Source organism: Amphibalanus amphitrite, unplaced genomic scaffold (assembly GCF_019059575.1).
Source record: "Amphibalanus amphitrite isolate SeventyFive unplaced genomic scaffold, NRLGWU_Aamphi_draft 000336F_arrow, whole genome shotgun sequence".
Classification (NCBI taxonomy): domain Eukaryota; kingdom Metazoa; phylum Arthropoda; class Thecostraca; order Balanomorpha; family Balanidae; genus Amphibalanus; species Amphibalanus amphitrite.
The window spans coordinates 421,146-440,358 of NW_024881831.1; the positions used below are offsets into that span (position 1 = coordinate 421,146).

The window sequence follows — 19,213 nt, forward strand, 5'->3', positions numbered from 1 at the left end:
TAGCAGCAGAAAAATCGCCGGCTGCGGTTATTTTGTTCTTGGGAGTCATCCATAGGCCACAAGCTTTACCAAACACGCCAAAAATTAATCGCTGGTATGAAAAATAATAGCCAGCCAAACTGATAAGTAATCACATCAGCGTTTTTATTTTTATTTTTAGCGTGGCTGGTGATCTGTGGGCGACTTTAGGCTAAGCATAACCTCAGCTTGATTTTTCCTGTCGGTAAAACTGGCCTCAGATATATCACGTCAGTCCGGCTACGTACGCTAGTGAGTCCCCGTGTGTGGATCTGAGTCCTGTTGTCTGATGAGTCCGAACTTCGTTTGGCAATGATTCCCCGGCAATGTCTGCGGTACTAAGGAATAGTGTTTGTCTATTTCAAACAACCTGCGGTTATATCTCAGATCCTAGTTTCCTTTCAGTTGGTAAAAAAGTACTGGAGTGGTTTCTGAACATCGCCTCAGAGACTACAGGGTCAGAATGTCACACATCTGATCTGCGCTCCCTACCGGATACATGAATGGAAGTGGTTGAACACAGTGAACATAAGGCGCACTTTGAACAATGCATTTGCGTATTGCACATACCGTGTGTGTAGCTTCGGAGCTAATTTGCGATGCCTTCTAATGTTTATGGAGTGATGAATCTGATTCCCAGATGAGTCCCTTAGGTGTTTATCAATAATTCCGCGAGTTTGTCTCTTCTCATGCAAGGATATAACCTGACCTGACTCACGCTATTCAGGTCATCAGAGGTCATCAAGGGTTAACTCGTCACAAGTCTGACTGCTCACATTTTTGGACAACTAGCCTGATAAGGTGATGGTTATGAATTACCTATAACGGTTTAGCCTCCAGAGGAAAATAACTTCAAATAACCGTTTTGTGGAAACGTTTTCCTACAATATAACTATTTCCTTTCCTTTCCTAGCTCGCTCATATGACATTGGTTTTGCCAACATTGTGTTTCTCAGTTCTCTCCGTACCAGCCCGTTCTTACGGCTTCTCCCCGTGTCAAACCTCGTTTCTACTGTCACCTGGCTGGTCGCTGCATCGGCTCTGATCCGTTTTCCCGCCGATGCTGCCTCTCCCTCCACTCTCTCCCCTCACATCCATCTGCCGCCCGCGCGGCGCGTGCCGAACGTCCAGTCGATCCGCAGCCCGCGCCGTCTGCTGCCCGCCCCTCTCTACCTGCGCTCCCCTCCCTCACCCTCGTGCGCCACCCGTGCCGTCCATCAGCACGTCAGCCCTCCCCCGCCCCCGCTCCGGGCCCCAGCTCACGGCCACCACACCCTCCCCTGCTCTCCCTCCCCTCTGCTCTCCTCTCGGACGCCGTGTTTCTCGCTCTGCCCTGGCGGGCGGCGGGCGGCCGGGGGCGGGGGCGGGGTAGTGGTGGCGGCGGCGGCGGCTCGGGCGGCCCGTAATCATTCACCAGTGAGGGTACGCCGCGCAGGCGTGGAGTCCGCGGCAGTCGAGTACCGTTCGCGCTAGGAGAGGGACCGAGCGGCACGTGCGAGGCTGGGTGAGAAAGGCGTGAGGTGAGATACCGGTGTGAGATCGGTACGGTTGGAACAGTCGCATTGCTGATGGTGTGAGGCAGTGAGGAGCGTGGGCGGACCAATTCCGTTGACGATGAGCGAGGGACGAGTGATGGAGTGAAACGAGCGCGAACAGACAGCAGTGAATCGTGTTGAGACGGCATTTGGAGGACGTTGAGGCAGCGAGAGACGGCGCTGAGACGACAGTGCAGAAAGACTGCTTGAAACATAGCGTGAGACTCGCAAAGCTCAGCGAGGAAGGACCGCTACGTTACGCTGCCCGAAATCGCGGCTCTCATCGTGTTTCGTAAGGTTGCCGTTGCGTCCGCCTGGCTTTTCGAACCGACCGCCTGTCAGCAATCCATCAGCTTACGTCAGATCGGCACACGGCCGTCAGTTGACTAGGCCGTCCTTCCAGACCGCCAGCGTCAGTTGCGTTGGCCGTCTGTCGTCTGTTGAACCGAGACAGGTGCAGTACCCGGGGTAATTCGTTAGGCTTGAAATACGAGCTGGGTGGTGAGTGGATTCGACACGAGATCTGAGGCGATGGATATCGCGGGTGGAGGGGTGCCAGTGATATGTGACTTCCAGGAGTTCTGCCTATGTTGCACAATGATCCAGACTGCTGGCGGTTCTCGTTTGTTTATGCTCGCGCTGAACTTTGCTATAAGGTGCTCCCATACAGGACTCAGTTTTCATCGGACGCGGTGTTTTTGAACGTTCAACAGGCTTGGTAGTTGGTACAAAGCTCATTTTTCAAACATGGGGCCAAAACGTTATGCAAATGCAATGCATGTGAGCAATGAATGTCCTTGCTGTATGAAACATTTTCCCGGTATGCGAGGTTCGGAGATATTTAAATCTCATTTCATAACAGGGCTAGCACATTTACGCAGAAATTAAGCCTCTACAAGTGATAGAAACATCAGCAGCACGTCAAGCGGCTTTGACACACGTCAAGCGGCTTGGCACTGTGCAACGTTTTATCTGGCGATTTGAAACAGCCACGCTCTGCACCACAGCTTAGGATTGCCCTTCGGAACAGACGACCGAAGGCTCTCCATTTACGGCCTGTCCCGGGTCCCGCCGTTTCGATCCCGATATGGTCTGTGCCTCTCTAGCCCCGGCTAACCGGTGGACTCTGTGACCATACCGACGTCACACTGGTGATCTATTATTCGTACCAGTCCCATACAAGGCTGGGGTACACCTCTACAGGCCTCTAGACAAGGCCATCGGATTGACAACAGTCGTACCGCGTTGAATATCATTGGACTCTATGCACTTGTGTCGAGCGCTCGGTGCTCCGGGATGCTTATACGAACAAGGGAATATCAGTTGGCGTCTGTGGTGGTTGTGAAGTTGTAGTTATGTTGAGAGGTGGCTCCAAGCTCGCTGGCTGTCTTTCGGCGATTGAATTGATTGTTTTCTTCTCTTTGCAGCTGACGGTTCACTGAGTCAGGACATTCACCTCCGCCATCTTTATCCAATATCCGTTGCATGTTGCGAAACACCACAGAAACACGGCAGTCTTATAATGAGAGACACAAAAACAGACGAGCTGTGCGGCGCCTTTGTTGTGCTCCTGCCCTCGCCTGTTCCTTATTGCGCGCGACCGACGCTGGCGGGCATTGTCTGTATCTCTCCCCTGTGTAAGAGCGGGTCAGGGTCCCCTCTGAAATAGCGGGTCACGGTCGCCGGGTGGCTGCCAGAAGGGGTGGGGTGGGGTGCGGCGTGCCAGCGTGACGTCCGGTGAAGGTTGGTAGAGGCGCCCTCCTGAGACGATGCAACACCGTGCCTTTAATGACAGACGATCCTGCTGTCGTTGCTCACAGTCACGTGTTTGTTCTTTGTTGCGCATGCTGTGGGCGTCGCCAGCATCAACAGTTCCTGGTGCCTCGTCATTCACGAGTTAACCATTCTTTTCGTCGGCTGTGGCTGCCAGACTCCTACTCGTTACTCAATGTTTGGCTGAGTTTGTTGCTCCTCTGAGCATTCACACTCCAGTGTGGCCCCACGGTGGGCCAGCTGGACCGTTTCCAGAGCCGAGTGAGGCCGTTCCTGGCTAACCGTTACAGATCGCTGCCCATGTTGGCTCGTTTACGGCTTCCGCTATGACCGGCCGGCGGACGGCGGTGTCCTCTGTTCGCGGTATGGTTATGTGTGCCGTCATGGGGAGGGTAGAGGGGGTGGAGTTTAGTGACAGTGACGATGACTGTGATGGCAGCGGCGCGATGGCGATGATGACACCAACAGCGGTGACAGTGACAGTTGTGGCTGATGCCAGAAGCAACGTTCGCACTTTTACCCAGGAAGCTTCACCAACAGCCCATTTACATATCGCAACGTCTCTGCATGGCTGGTGGGGCGCACTCCATCATCCACTTTCGCCTGTCTCTTCTCACGCCACTTTCCTAACTGGCTGCTGGTTTACGGCGACTGCTCGGAACCTTCATATCCGGCCCGGCATCGCTGCCGGCACTCTGGTCGTTTCTCACCAGCCCTAGGCTGCACCTGAGGCCTGGAGCTGTATGAGTTAGCTCTGACATTGCCAATAGTTATGGCCTCATTGCTCGCCGTTGGGCCCACTGTAGCTCACTTTTGCTTCACGGTCGCGCACCGAATCTAACTTCTTGGGTCTGACTCAATATTCTGAGTCATGTTCGGCGAACATCTTGTCTCACTGCCAATTTGTGCCATAACTGACCTGTCCCGCGTCTGGCGTACCTATCATGCCTGACCTCTCTAACCTGTCGGCCATTAGCTCGCATCTGTCGTGCCACGCGTGCCGCCCCCGCCCCCGCCCCCGCCGCCGCCCACGTCTCCGTCGACCCTGTCGCCGCCGACGTCCCCGCCCAACCCGCCCCATTCCCGACGCTGATGCCGACGTCCCGTGGAGTATTTCTGTCCTCGTGTCGGAGAGAGCATCGCACTGTCTCCAGGGACGGGGAGCGAGCGTCGTGGGCTCCTTGTGACTGGCTAGGGAGATGGCTGATTGCTGGTTATATTTGGCATAGCGGCGCAGGCTTGGATGGAGAGGGAGGTGTGTATGTACGCAAGATAAGAAGGTTCGCCGTTATGATTCAAGTTTTCTCTGACGTCTACGTAGATTTTGATGCTTTTTGTGAATGGCTCTGTGCCGAGGTGTATGGTGATTGCTACCTCAAGATATCCATTGATGGCGTCCGTAGTCGGTTTTATGACTTCGCATCGGATGCTCACCGCCGAGCCGCTTGCCTGTTATGTTGAGACTTCCATCGCAGCGGTTACATATTTATCTCCCTGATGAATAGATCCGTATTTAGCTCGTTGCTGATCGTTTATCTCTTCAGAAGGCGATGGGAACGGTACACGAATGAAAAGACATCGTTCTTGGGGTCGGGCCGCCGACAAGGCAGGACAGAGTCGCCAGTTCTGTTTTTATTCCGCAATGGTGATGCATGTAGTAAGGGCGGATGTGAAAGTGAAATATTAATACCAAGCCGGTGTACTTTCATCGTATTTGCACACGGCGCATGTTTCATGTGCCACAAAGTCGGCCAAGGAACATCAAAGCGTGCCGTTTATTTTTAAAGCTCATCATTCATTTCCGTAGCAATAATACCGGCTTATCTACAGTTACCATTGTTATTTTTTGCCATTGTTTGTCAACGCTCAACTAGACCGCCCTGACCGGGTAACATGCCCTGACCGGGTAGCGACGGAGTAGACATGCCCCGACCGGGTAGACATGCCCCGATCGGGTAGACCATAACAGACATGTCCCGACCGGGTAGACATGCCCCGATCGGGTAGACCATAACAGACATGCCGTGACCGGGCGACCTTGCCACTGATCATTGTTCTGCCACAGTAACTGTCTGATCATTGTTCTGACAGAGACCCGTCACTGCCCATCCCATGCCACTCCGGGCTATTGTTCTGACACTTGACAGAGACCCGTCACGCCCACTGCCCATCCCATCGCTCGCTAACCCTCCCGGCCCGCTATCCTCCGCTGACTCACCCGCCCTCCCGTCCTCTCTCGTCGGCCGATGACGTCCCGGCGTCATCGATCGGTGACGTCACCGTCGGGCGTGCGTCACCGATGCTCTGTCGAGAGCGGGGGCGGCGGCGGTGTGGGAGGAAACACTCCGAGATGAGACAGTCGACATGGCCCGGCTCTCACCACGACCGCGGCTATTGGATAGGATCCTCGAGGCGGCGCAGGGCCATTCACTCGTAAGGGCCATTCACCCAACCGTCCCATCTATCCTCATTCTTTCCTATTTATCTTCCCTCCTTTTTATTTTCCCTCCCTCTCCTCGCATTCCCACCGTTTCCGGAAAATCTACTTGTGGGTTTAGCCTTTGATGTGCTTTTATGCTGTCGCCTATTGTGATTTCCATTCTCATGAGCCCTGCTCTCTCCTCTCTCTTCCTCTCTACTCTTCTTCCTTTTCCCCGTCTGTCTCCTCCCTATCTCTCTCTCTCTCTCTCTCTCTCTCTCTCTCTCTCTCTCTCTCTCTCTCTCTCTCTCTCTCTCTCTCTCTCTCTCTCTCTCTCTCTCTCTCTCTCTCTCTCTCTCTCTCTCTCTCTCTCTTCTATCTCTCTCTTCTATCTCTCTCTCTCTTTCTCTTTCACTCTCCTCTCTTCTCTCCTCTCTCCCTCTCCCTCTCTCACCTCTCCCCTCTCCCCTCTCCCCTCTCCCCTCTCCCCTCTCCCCCTCTCCCTCCCTCCCTCTCTCTCTCTCTCTCTCTCTCTCTCTCTCTTTCTGTCTCTCTCCCCGCCGGGGAAGATGGTCCTGACCCTGTAGTCCAGCGAAGGCAATCGATGCCCATGACGTCACGCCCATGACGTCACGAACAAATGTGGCAGAGCGTTGACATCGTTGGACGACGCCGTCCGAAGATTTCCTCCGCCTCTGCCGACGCTCTGGAATGGAGGAGACCCGGGCCCAGTCCGTGACTCAGCTGCCTCCATTCAGCAGTTCCTGACGCGGGTGTGCAGGTGGTTCTCTAGCATGGTGTGTGGGTGTTGTGTGGTGCGCCTGAAACGGACGGCCGGGCCTATCGCAGCGATTGTTCGTCGACTCAACTCAACGGTATGGTGCCACTGCAGTTCCCGCCTGTCAGGATCTGAATCAGACTGGCGATGTGCTGTCAACCTTCAGCATCCCGCCCCCAGTGCCCACCACGCTACTCGTCCCTCCTGCCACCCTCCCCCCCCCCCCCAGCTATCGTCCCCGTCCCCGCTACCGTCTCTGTCCCCTTGTTTGTTTGTTGGGGGTTAGGGGCGCGCCGACTGCGAGGTCACTTTGCGCCCAACCGTCCCCGTTCCCCGTCCCCCGTCCGATGCCCCCTCCCCCTCCCCGCCCTCTCCCCCGCCCCACGTCACGCATACTAACACCCACGGCGTAGTCTAGCGGCTCTGGCCGACGGTGGTGCGGCCTTCTTTCATCAACCGGTGAGGTAAACATTGACGTTGGGCGGCGTGTCAGGCCGAAACACGCCACTGCCGATGTGTCATGGGCCGTGCCCAGGGGGCGGTCCGTGCGGGCGGGCCGCTGAGTGACGGGTTCCGCGAGCTACAGGACTGAGGTGTCAGCCAAAGTAGGGGAGAGTGGGGCAAAGCGGCCACCCTAACGTTTCTAACGATGCCGACGCTTGATTTTTAAAGTTGGAAAGATTCTTTCTATACCAATGTGATCCCTATTAAATTGTCTTTTATTCCAACTGCGTTTCATTTCCAAAGGCGTTCACATATGGGAGATATTGACAAAAATTTAAACCTATAGCATATTGGCCACTTTGCCCCATCCCTGAGGCAAAGCGGCCACTGGCGACTTCTCAAGTCCCGATATGAGAAACAGAATAGTTGCCTCATGCACGACTAGGGTATTTGATGGTGACAAGGTTTAAGGGAAGATGGATGTTTACTTTGTTATCTTCCCACCTATTGCTAAACAAAGAAAGAATTTTCTTGGAAAAACATTTAATTGCATAATTTGGTAACTCATGTAACCGAAAAGTGGCCAAAATGAATGCATGACGACACATTTGAATATAAATAATGTTTTTATCCAGATGGAAACAACTTATGGCCAATTGGGGGCTGGCCACTTTGCCCCGGCCGCTTTGCCCCGCGCATACCGTCCGAGACAAAAATATTCCAGCTCAGCTATTAGTGGGGTAAAAAGCATCAAAATTGGTAGAAGGCATGTACGATAACCACGCAATGCATGGACAAAAACGCTTATAAAAATTCCAAACGGTTATGGAATAAAACAACATTTAAAAATTGTAAACATAATTGGTAACCTGGCAAGAAATGCTTTTCCGTGTTTCGCAGAACAATGGCGATGGGCCTGAAACCCCGGTCTGGCTCATTCGAACGACCGCAAAGAGAAGTATAATTGGAAATCATAAATTGGAACTGACGCCAGCTGTGGAGGGCTAAAACGATGGATGGCCGCTTTGCCCCGGGTGGCCGCTTTGCCCCACTCTCCCCTATATAGAAGAACGCGTCAGCCAAGGGGAGGGGTGAGATGACCGCTGGGTGTACTACTGTTCCGTTGTGTGTGATGTTTCTTGGAGCCAGCTGTCGAGTAACTTCAGGCTGGAACACGACTGGTACCCTCATTATGGTCCGGACGAGTGCGCAGAGTCGTGTTTCCTTCACGCTACCGACAGTTACACGGTTTTAGACGGAAATCGACAGGAACACGTGCGTATGCCCGTGTTCTGGTCAGTCAGTTCGCTTTGCCTGCCAGTCGCCATGGCTTAGTTTGTTGGTTTGTCGAGTTGGCTTCGTTTCCAACGGAACTTGGCTTAGTTTGTTGGTTTGTCGAGTTGGCTTCGTTTCCAACGGAACTGATTTCAGGGCCAGACTATCCTCTGTCGATAGGAGTTAGGACATGTGGACGGACAGTCCTTGGAGGACGCGGGTGAGGACCTTGGGCTGTTGGCCGTTGAACAATGGACAGTCTCCGGCTCGAACAACCTGGATTTGGCTGGTTTCTTGCCTTTGATAGGGTTGACCTGAAAAAGTTCAGTCAGTGGCGTCAGGCTTCGAAATACCGTAATCCAGCGATATGGAGCGTATTGAAGTCTGTGCTATGTGCCAAAGTGGCTTATTGGGGCACGGACATCCTGCACGGGATTTCCACCATCACTCTATCTGGCACCCGGTGGCAACTGCAGGCCCCACTTCGCCGTCAGAATGCCCGCCGAAAACAATCCCGTGATGGATGTGACACAAGACGTTTCATCCCAACCTGTGGCCCGTTTTTCTTGGCTCGCTGAGTGGCGCGGCGGCTCCGTAACCGCGCCGTATCGCCGTAGTTGCGGGATTACGAGCGGCTGCCTACGGCCGGGCGCCGCGGCTGACTGCGGCGGCGTGCCGCAACTCGGCGCCAGCTGTGGGCTCCTGCGGTCGCGGCGGCACGCCGGGCGGCCGCGGAACGCGCACGGCTTCCGGTGTCGCCTCGTGCGCCTGGCGAGGTGCGGTTGCCACCACGCCCGTCAGCCTCAGGCGACAGCCGTCCATCGTATGCCGTCCGCTGCCCTTCGTTGGTGTGAGCTCATGGAGCGAGAAACAATGGGAACTAGACGGCCGAGGCGAAAATGAGCGTTGTGTGAGCGTCCTGTCTTAGAAAGCATTTACCATGAAATAAGTAATTTTGGAACCAGCTTTGATGCGATCTGCCCACGGAGTAGGGTAGTCTGTTTCCATAAGTATTTTTGTAGTTGTTGCAATTACCGTTTACAACGGCATGCTTTTCATAATTACTTACTCCTGCGGGCGCATGGCCAATCACCCAGCCCGCCTGAGAGCTGAAAGCTCGCCACCGTACCCACTGACCCGAGCTCCCTCACTCTGCCCGGTGGACCAAATAACCTCGTCTCCACCAACCACATAGAACCCCCTCACTCTGACCACCTCATACCACCATCACTCTACCCACCATAGGACCCCTCACTCTACCCTCCACAGAACCCCCATCTCCCCACCCACCAAACAACCCCCATTACTCTCCCTACCTGAGAGCCCCTCACTCAGCCCCTTCACTCTGCCCACCTGAGAGCTCCCTCTCTCAGGCAGGCACTCAGCCCACCCAAGTGCTGGAGCGTGACCGAGCACCGTATTCCGACACGTCCGCGCGACGGTTTTCTGCACCGCGCCGGGCCCGAACACGTTCTGCGGTTACAATGCATATGCCGTCCGTGGCACCGTGTGTGACTGTGACTGGCTCGTGCCTATCAAAGCGAGCTGTCTACCTGTCCAGACTCCATGGAGGCGAGGCTGTGTGGGTGGTAGCGCCGTCTGGGTACCGCAGAAGCTCATGTTGCGGTTGCTCGTGCTGCCGTGCGGCGCGCTCGACTGGTGGCGTTGGTTCGATGCTGGGAGAGAGCAGGGTGCCGTTGATGAGGTGGATGTAGAGCGTAGCGTGAGGTGAAGGTCGGAAAGGGCAGGAGCCGTGTCAGTTGGTGCGCTGGAGCTTGATGTTGAAGAGAGCAGTGGGCTAAAAGATAAACAGCGGTCGATTGCACATCGCTACCTGTCGGTAGGAGGAATTTCAACTTTTGATAATATTTGCATGCATGTGAATTGTGATTGTTTCATGTTTAGTGAGGTAGGCACATGTGTATGTCGAGATGGCTCAGTCAAGAACGGAAACGATTCCTAGCTAGGCCTGCCTGTGCTTGCAATTTCGTGTTTATGTTTCTTCTGAGGTCAGATCTGTCGATACTGGTCTCCATTTCTGGCGTGGTTAGTGTTCCGACCGCGGCGGGTCAGTGTCGGTCTCAGCCGCCGAGGTCACCGGTCTTCCCGGTACCGGGTGGCGGCCGCCCGCAGCGTCAGTCCTGTGTTTAGCGTGCGTCACGACTTCCGCTCTCCCCTACGGCCCTGCCGCCGGCGTCGGTGGACCGAGTGGGGACCGGTAGCAATCACACGGCTATTCCAGCGAACAGAGCTACTGTGTATAACCACGGCACGTCGTGTGTCGTTTGACGTGACGTGGCTTTTGCCGCGGCCGTTTTGTCGTTGGCACGTTTTAATTACCGGGGTTATGTCGGTGCCATGCCAGCGTCATTGGTACACGGGGCTGATATTCAGGAGTCATGTCGTCTAAATTTTTGTCGTGTTCTTAGTATGTGCCATGGCTGGTGTCGACACACCTATCGCTAACTGTCACATCATCATGACAGGTTTCAATATTATTGAGGTCGGTTAAGTTCTCATTTGTTTTGTCCAATGGCGAACCCTTCCAAGTTCCAGCTCTTCCAACTCTTTGTAGTACATACCTACAATGCTACCTTTTCTCACCTTTGAACGCATTGATATTATTCATTCACTTCAAAATACTGGTAGCATTCTGTGGTAAATAGTGGGTATTGACATTTTATGTTACCCCTTTCGCTGCTATAAAAGCCGGGTATTTCTTCTATCGCTTTCTGTTTTTTTTTTCTTATTTTATTTCTAGCTGTGCGCTTCGTTTTCAGTGATGCTGCTTATTTCTGCCTTCTACGTTTCCATCCTTGTGCCAACTGTAGTAAAATTGACCTGTTCGTTCCGCTAGTATGCCCGTGTATTGCCGTAGTGCCTTGCCAGTCTCGCTCGCGCCTCACCGCCGCGTTGTCTCGCTTTCAGGGGGCGGTCGGTCTCGGCCGACCGGTGTAGGTGTCGCTAGTGTCGCTCCGCCAGATGCCGCTGCCGCTGCAGCTGCGTGTGGGCCTGGACGGCCAGTCACTGCCGGCTGCTGAGGGGGGCGAGGCGCTCTGCGACGTGCCCGATGGGTGAGTAGATCGGCGAGCTGAGCAATACCCTTGAATTCAGGAAGCTGTTGACAGGCGGGTAGGGCAGTATCGCCAGGCTATCGCAATTATGCTGGTTATCTGTCATTTTCACGATAGATTGATTCAAAGCTGTCCGTTTGTACTTGTCTGCGTTGTGACATGTTTATTTACTTTTTACGCCTCAAATCTCGGCAGACTTGTTCGAAAACGCGCAGCTCGTCAAGCCCCACATCTATCACCGCCTCCCTCCCCTCCGCCATACACTCACCACCCCGCTCCGCCACCACCGACAGCGCCGGTGACGCGGGCCAGCGGGCGGCGGTGGCTGAGGGCGTGCCCCGTCTGCTGGGCTCCGACCCGGCCGGCTGTCTGTCGGAGGTGGTGCCGCGCGTGACGGCCGCGCTGCCCTCGTCACCGCCCGACTTTCAGCGCGCGGCCAGCGCCAGCTTCCTAGCGGTGCTGCGCCGGGAGCTGCTGCCCCAGTCGACCTTCACACAGACCTTCCTGCAGAGCATACTCATCAGCGTGGACAGCAATGACCCCGGTGAGAGAGTGAAGGGAGTGAGAGGGAGGAGAGGGTGAGGGGAGTGAGGAGGAGGGGCAGTAGACTTGAGGTGGTGTGCGGGCTAGGATAGCAGCTAACACTATTACGCGAAATATTTATCATTTGGAACGGAATCTAAGAAAGATGACTTACGTTTAGAAGACTGTTTAAAGTTGATGGAAAATGACTGACAGATGTGGTGAAATGAATACTTTCTGATGATTTTTTCCCGACTCGTCGTCTTATTTGTATTGATTGACCAATGACCAATGCTATACCATAGTTGGACCATAGTTGTAATTTTATCATTCATTGTCTTCCAACCCGGGTCATTGCTTTCGCAGTGACTATTGGAAGCCCGTATTTTATCATTCATTGTCTTCCAACGAATGTGTCTGAAACAGGTGGATTTAAAAAAGTTCTCGGCTGTAGCCCTTGGGTTTCCTTTGGATAGCTCCTTCTTTCGTTTTGTTGGCTGAATTACATCTGTTTATCGCTCTCTTTCAACGCCTAGCTATGTCAATGTATTCTCTCCGCCGCCGTGTGCTCGGTGCGATGCTGAACCTGACCTCACTCGTGCCTTGTTGACAGTGGTGGCGGCGGCCTGGTTGGAAACACTACTGGACGTCATTGACCTGCTGCCGGCCGACGTCATCCAACAGGAGGTACGTGAACGTGTGCCTGTGGGACGGCAGAGAATCAGACTCGGCAGGCAAGACTACATACGAGTATACCAATGTCAGTAGTTCCGATACTCGATACCCGCCATTGGATGTGTTTTCGGAGTGACGATTGACAGGTTGTCTCTGTGCCGTATCAAAGTAGCGCCGTACTGCCCTTTGGTGTGCTTGATTGTCCGATAACGCGATTGAGTTTCCGTGTCGGGTAGGTTCTGTGCCTGCTGTGGCCCATCACCGCTGCTGTACTGTTTCGCGCTGACAACTGAGTGACTGTGACCGAGTGACTGTGACCTATGAACTGTTGACTGTTGTCTGTGACTTGACTGTAGAATGTGGACTGTGTCTGACCCTGTAGACTGTGTCTGTGAACTGTCACTGTGCATTGTCTTTTGTGAGTGCGACTGGGACTGTGGACTGTAGTTGAGTATTTGTAAAATGCTACTGTGTGTCTGTCACTGTCAGAATCAGTGTGGCAGCTATTTGATCCGACACTCTCCCCCGCAGATTCTGAGCGTTGCAGTGGAGAAGAGTCAGCTCAGCCACCCAGTCGCGTCACGGGTGGCCGGCTGTAAACTCATCGGCAGGATGGCCACCAAATTCGACCCCTACACGTGAGTGTTCACCGCCTCACGAACTAACTATACGGATGTCGGGAGGCCAAACATGGAGATAGCTGGTTATCGGTGGCTCTGGTGATCTGTGGATGATTGTGATGGTGATAATAGTGGTGATAGTTATAAGCTCGCAAAACAAGCGTCTCCTATTTGGATAAGGTCTCTCCGTAATTCCATTACACTCCGTTTGTCTCACTCATGGATAAGTGCTGTCACCGCCGCCTTTACCGTCGCCTTTGCTATTGCCTGTTGTTCTCCCTCCGCCAATCCCACCGCCCCACCTGACATCACCGCATCCATTCCCGCAGGATCCAGACGGAGCTGCTGGCCAGCGTGCAGTCGCTCTGCCAGGACGTGGACTCCGAGGTCCGCGCGGCCATGTGTTCTCAGCTGGGTGCGGTGGCGCACGGACTCGGTCCACAGGTACGCAGGGAGAGGGCGCTGGGGAATCAGGGCTGGAGAGGGTGTGGTGCGATGTGATGTACCGAAAGGAGAATGTACCGCAGTGTACCGTACCGAAGGGAGAAAGAAGCCATCTATGCACCGCAGTGACTCCATCTGTTCATGCTTGGCCTGGTACTACGCCCTAGTCCTATTCTATGACGCATACCTACTACCGTTAGGCTTATGTGAAGCCCAGTTTTCGCCCGACGGTGCTGCCCCCTACTTGCCTACTGCAGCTCTCTCCCTCCGCCCGATCGTGCTGGCCTCTGCTAAACTCGTGTCTCTCCCTCCATACTTACTAAACTGTGCTGCCCTCTGTGCACCTCTAGCCGTCCTTTTCTGTCTCCCTGACTTTCTGTCTCTGTGCACCTCTAACGGTCCCCCAATCGCCGCCAGGAGACCCGCGCGGCCATCATTCCGGAGCTGGTGGAACTATCCAGTGACGAAGAGGTAGCGGTACGCCTGGCCGCCTTCCGCACGCTGGTCGACATGCTGGATATCCTGGACGCCGGTAAGGGAGGGGAAAGAGAATGAATCCATAGTGGAGTGACAAGGTGGGGCAGGATGGGACGGCAGATAGTTCGTGCCTTGTCGTAGTCAACAGTCATTGAAGCCATTCGCTCCTTTTTTGCTCAACGCCCATACTCTGGGGGTCAGTGGAGAGATGCCATCGAATTATTTCACTCCCAAACGTCTGCACGTTTCTCGGTGATGCGTTTCTGTCCGACAGTTATCGCGAAATGTCTATCTTTCATCAAAGTTCTTTACACCATCGTCCCTGTCCAGTGTGAAGCAGGCTGTGACGAACTGAACCTCTGCTGTCCCGGTATCTAACTCCTTCCCCTCTGATCCTCCCTCCGCAGAGACGTGCACCCAGACCATCATCCCACTGTCGATGAAGGTGTGTGAGTCGAGCTACGAGTCGCGGGACTCGTCCCTGCCCGTCATCGCCAAACTCCTGGGAAAACTCAGCTGCGGACTCAGCGGTGAGTCGGTCCGAGAGTCGGACTTTCGTTGTCATTGAAATATGAGGCATGTATTATGGGCTCAATTTTGTACAGTTTTTCTTAAATGCACCGTATCGGTATTGAAGTAGCAATGCCGGATATAGGGTGTTAAATGGATAAAAACCATGAATTTAATGTAAGGCTTTTGTTGGCTTTTTGTCAGCGGTTGGGAACTATCATAAAATTGGCTGGGACGTGTTAGTGGATTTTTTTTTTTTTTGTTAGTGATCACGAGAAATGAATAGATAAGCAAAAATGAAACGCTTCATATTGCAGAGTTATCCTAGTTTAATGGTATATTTTGTGTGCGTACACACTGCTTATATGTGCTCCGATTATGAACATTAATGTATTTTCTGCATGTATTATTGATTGTATTTTCATGTTTGTTGCCAGTTTCATTATAAACAATTCTTCGTTTTGTAGCTTCATGCTCATTCACCGACCTGTCAAGTATGGCGGCTTAGCCAATATTGACAGTACGAAATATCCAGTCGCAGGTTTTAAATGGCAGCTATTTTATCACATAGCACATTAACTATGCAGTATCAGTATGCACACTACCGAGTGTTTCTCTTCTGTTACCAAACGTTGGCTACTCCTACTCATCTCTTTATCGATGTTGTCTCCTCCCACAGAATACCTGAGTCCAGAGCAGAAGCAGACGTTTCTGGACTTTTACGGCGGCGTGGCACGGCTGAAGAACCTCCATAAGGCCGCAGCGGCACGCAACGAGTTCAACCCGGTACGGGAGGGGATTTGGACAGTTTGATGGCAAATAATCTGTGCTGGACTGATGTGGCCTGGTGGTTGACATGGTGTAAGGTGTAACCTGACCTGATGTAGTCCTACCTAAGGTCGGGCGCTCTGAAATAAGAAATTACCACTAATCCTACCTGACCTGAGGTGACCAGGGCCCTGTTTCAGCGCGTGACACTTCCTAACACTACCAGTATCGGCGCTCGCAAAGATTGGCAATTCTGCTCACGGTTCCATAAAACCGAGTGCCAATTATACCTGGTGGCGTCAGGTTGCGGCGCGTTGTGAAACAGTGCTCTGACCTGACTGGACCGAATTTAACGCCATCTTTCTAGGTGAAGATTCAGTTACTTGGTTACGACTTCACAAGTTCATTGCATATGGTGACGTCGAGTTGTATTTGTCTAAGGAAAGATTTGCTGAAACTTGGATCGTTTTACCTTTCACGAGAAGTACAAAATATCGTTGATAATTGATGTTAATTCATAGCTGTCTGGAAAAGGAGTGACGACATATTGTCAGTTTTGATGGATACCACTAGGCTCTGTAAAGTAGAGCATCCATTTATGATGGTTTGGTTATTTTGGAAGAATTCCATGCCTCCTTGCGTCGAGTGGGTAGCAGCTTTGCAGTTTTCAACATCCGCCTTTAAAATTCATCATGCATAGGGATTCAGATAAGTAGGCTGTTCGCCAATTCAAATTCCCAGCGCCTCGGTCAACTTTTCGTGACGTTGTTTTCCGTCCTGCGGTGCCGATCCAAAGTCCGTCAGCTGCGGCGTCCCGCAGATGAGCATCCTGTCTGCTACCCGGCACGGTACGTTAGCTCCGAGCAGTCGCTCCCTGGAAGTCGCGGGGCCACGTGTCGGTATACGGCGCACAGTGTGTCGTCAGTCTGCCCTCCCGGGGAATTATTATGCAAACTACGGTAATGTATGCAGACTGGCGACTGCAGCGGTAACGTGATATCTAGGACAGCTTCTGCGACTGTTCTCGGTGGAACGAACCCGAAACCGGATAGAGGCTTCATGATTATGGAGTTTGATTGGGTCGTCTTGCGCATTTCATTGTTTTTGTATTATGTTTAAGTTGAGAGCGTTGTTATCAAAATCTGAGTGGTATAGATTGTTATATAGTTACTGTTTTGCGATTCAATCGGCAAATGCGTTTAAAATGACGGAAATGTTGCAGGCTGTTTGTATACAATAATCGGTTTTATTCTGACGTTTTCTTTTGACTATATCTTTTGTCCGTGGCATTGATTTCTCCCATCACATGAGCCACAGCTTGCGGAATAATTAATCGCTGCCTTTCTCTGCAGTATAATTAGGACCACAATGAATAACTCAAGAGTCGATGATTCGTCCGCACCCCACTTACACTAACCCCTCCCCTCCCCACCGTCAGATGCCGGACCTGGTGCCGCAGCTAGACCCGAGCGAGCGCTACATGCAGTGTTGCGAGGCGTGCGCCTTCAACTTCCCCGCGATGCTGCTGCTGGCGGGCGGAGACCTGAGCCGCAGCAACCTGCACGCCACCTTTACCGACCTAGTGTTCGACCCGCACCCGGGAGTGAGGCGGGTCATTGCAGCAGGGTTTCACGAGGTCAGACATGGAGGAGGAGAGGGAGGGGGCAGATGCTTAGCTGAGGGGGGGGGGGGTACAGACGGTTGGAGGGGCGCAGGCGGAGGGAGGGGCAGAAGGGCACACACGGTGGGAGAGGCTGAGGGCACAGGCGGGGGGAGGGTACGGGGTAGAGCTGCTCTGCACATACGGAGGGTGGATGGGGGGGGGGGGGTGTACAGCGGAGGGAGGGTGTGGGCAGAGATGCTCTGTCAGGCTCTGTCATAGAGATGCTTCGTCAGGCTCTCTCATAGCAGCGTACGGGTGGGATTCGGGTGCCGTGTGCGGGGACACGTTTGAATGGGGATCAGCGATCGGCTGGCGAGCTGCTGTGCATAATGTTTCTCTGATGAAGGAGTGAAATGGTGAGCTAGTGCTGTTAATATTATATGTAAGTAATACAGATCATCAAACCGCCAGCAAACTGCCGCCGCCTTCGAGTCGACCGTCACTTAGCTTATGACTAGAATTAGATATTTGCATTACCAGGGAGCCTGCCTCAAAGACCTTAGAGTTTGACCATGACACGTGACAGCCATTCACAATGATATGTGACAATATATAGGTGTGAGGAAACTTTGCGTCCTCTCATCTTCTCCCTAAAGCTGCCTCCCGAGCGTAACATCTCAGCTCCTCCCGTCCCCTCCGTGCTGTAGCGTAACACCGTGTTCTGCTCGCCACAGGCGTGTCGCCTCCTGGGCCCGCCTCCTGGGCGTGGGGTTTTACTAGGTGACTAGTAAAACCCACGCCTTCCTCCCCTGCAGGTGTGCCGGCTGCTGGGCCCCAGCGTGCACCAGGTGCGCTCGTGTGACCCCACGCCTTCTCCCTCCCCTACAGGTGTTCCGCCTCGACCTGGGTCCGAGTGTGCACCAGGTGCTCCAATATGACCTCATGTCCCCCTACAGGTGTGCCGCCTGCTAGGCCCTAGCGTGCACCAGGTACACTCTGAAGTGGTAAATCTGCACCAATATGACCTCCCACGCCCCCTTCCCCCAGGTATGCCGCCTGCTGGGCCCCAGTGTGCACCAGGTACACTCTGAACTGGTACACCTGTGTAACCTCGAGCTCTGCTCCCCCAGGTGTGCCGTCTTTTGGGCCCCAGTGTGCACCAGGTGCACTCTGAGCTGGTTCATCTGCTCAAGGACGATTCGGTGGACGTGCTGGCCGCCCTGGTGGAGCGGCTGCCGCTCACGCTGGAGGCGTTCGTACGACATGGTGTGCTGGGACCCAAGGCCAAAGTGAGCGCTCGGAGCACAGGCTGGTGGAGGGTGTTCCTTTCGTTAGCATAGTGAATGCCTCTGGCTGGAAATGTGGAAATGTAACTGGAGAGGCTGCGTCTGAAAATGAACAGCAGATTTATGCGACGTGAAAGCTGTTGCTATTCCTCTTATTCTTAATTCGTGGATATGAGTTTGTGTGATCCTCTGACTATGCCGCTTATGGAATGCTGTCTATTTTGAACGTCATTCACTGTTTTACCAAATGTCAAGTGTCACTCACGTTTAACAGTCGTTTCTTTGTCTAACGACCCCCAAAGATCGTAAGCTTCTTGATGTTTTCCTTCTTCTCAGTTGGCTTGTATCTAACCATTACCCCACTCCACTCATTCCTGGCTTGATCACTACCCTCCCCACCCTCTGCTTAGTGCTTACTCCCCTCCCCCCTCCGTCAGCCGGAGCTGGTGGCGGAGCTGACGGCGGCGCTGATGACGTGTGAGTGTGTCATCTCGAACACGACCCGGTGGCGGCTGCACGCCGGCCTCCTGGAGCGTCTGAGCAGCCTGGCCGACTGTTTTCCGCCCGACCACCTCTACCATTGCTGGGTGCCCACCGTCTTCCAGAAACTGCACACTGTGGTAAGAGGACGGTCTTGACATACAAAGTTGACATTTGTTGTACAGTAACAGACAGCTCTGCACATGTTTTGTGCAGTCTGGAAGTGTACACACTACACAGCCGCACATTGCACACCATGTTGAGAGGCGGTCTGACACAACTGACAGTTGCCTGACAGTCTTACAGAAACATGCACAATCATGTAATCTTTCGTCTGATGAGTTTGTCAGAATTTCAGGCACACCATCTTATAGAGCGGTACAGGCTCTGTGCTCAGTGGCATGGAATGTTCAGTGGCTGTCATAATATGTTTTATGTGAACATGACGTTAAGCTAAGCTAATGACCTTGTGTGCAAAGTTTTCATGAGCCATGACTTTCTCGCGTGTTGTA

At 53.3% G+C, this 19,213-nt stretch overlaps 1 protein-coding gene across 9 annotated transcripts in view; it reads left to right on the forward strand.

Moving 5' to 3' along the window:
* Positions 1-19,213, forward strand: part of LOC122388830 (serine/threonine-protein phosphatase 4 regulatory subunit 4-like) — a 98,291-nt gene that overhangs the window by 1,905 nt on the left and 77,173 nt on the right. For 4 of the 9 annotated variants that reach the window (XM_043380265.1, XM_043380269.1, XM_043380266.1 and 1 more), the window contains 11 exons: positions 11,171-11,316; positions 11,610-11,860; positions 12,452-12,525; positions 13,045-13,151; positions 13,463-13,577; positions 13,995-14,109; positions 14,462-14,584; positions 15,244-15,350; positions 16,771-16,968; positions 18,066-18,224; positions 18,659-18,841. In XM_043380265.1, the coding sequence (XP_043236200.1) occupies positions 11,225-11,316; positions 11,610-11,860; positions 12,452-12,525; positions 13,045-13,151; positions 13,463-13,577; positions 13,995-14,109; positions 14,462-14,584; positions 15,244-15,350; positions 16,771-16,968; positions 18,066-18,224; positions 18,659-18,841 (1,524 nt within the window). In that variant the 5' untranslated portion in view covers positions 11,171-11,224. Of the gene's footprint in view, positions 1-1,426; positions 2,008-11,170; positions 11,317-11,609; positions 11,861-12,451; positions 12,526-13,044; positions 13,152-13,462; positions 13,578-13,994; positions 14,110-14,461; positions 14,585-15,243; positions 15,351-16,770; positions 16,969-18,065; positions 18,225-18,658; positions 18,842-19,213 lie in introns of those variants that run through there. The other 5 variants (XM_043380264.1, XM_043380272.1, XM_043380268.1 and 2 more) reach the window with 2 other exon arrangements.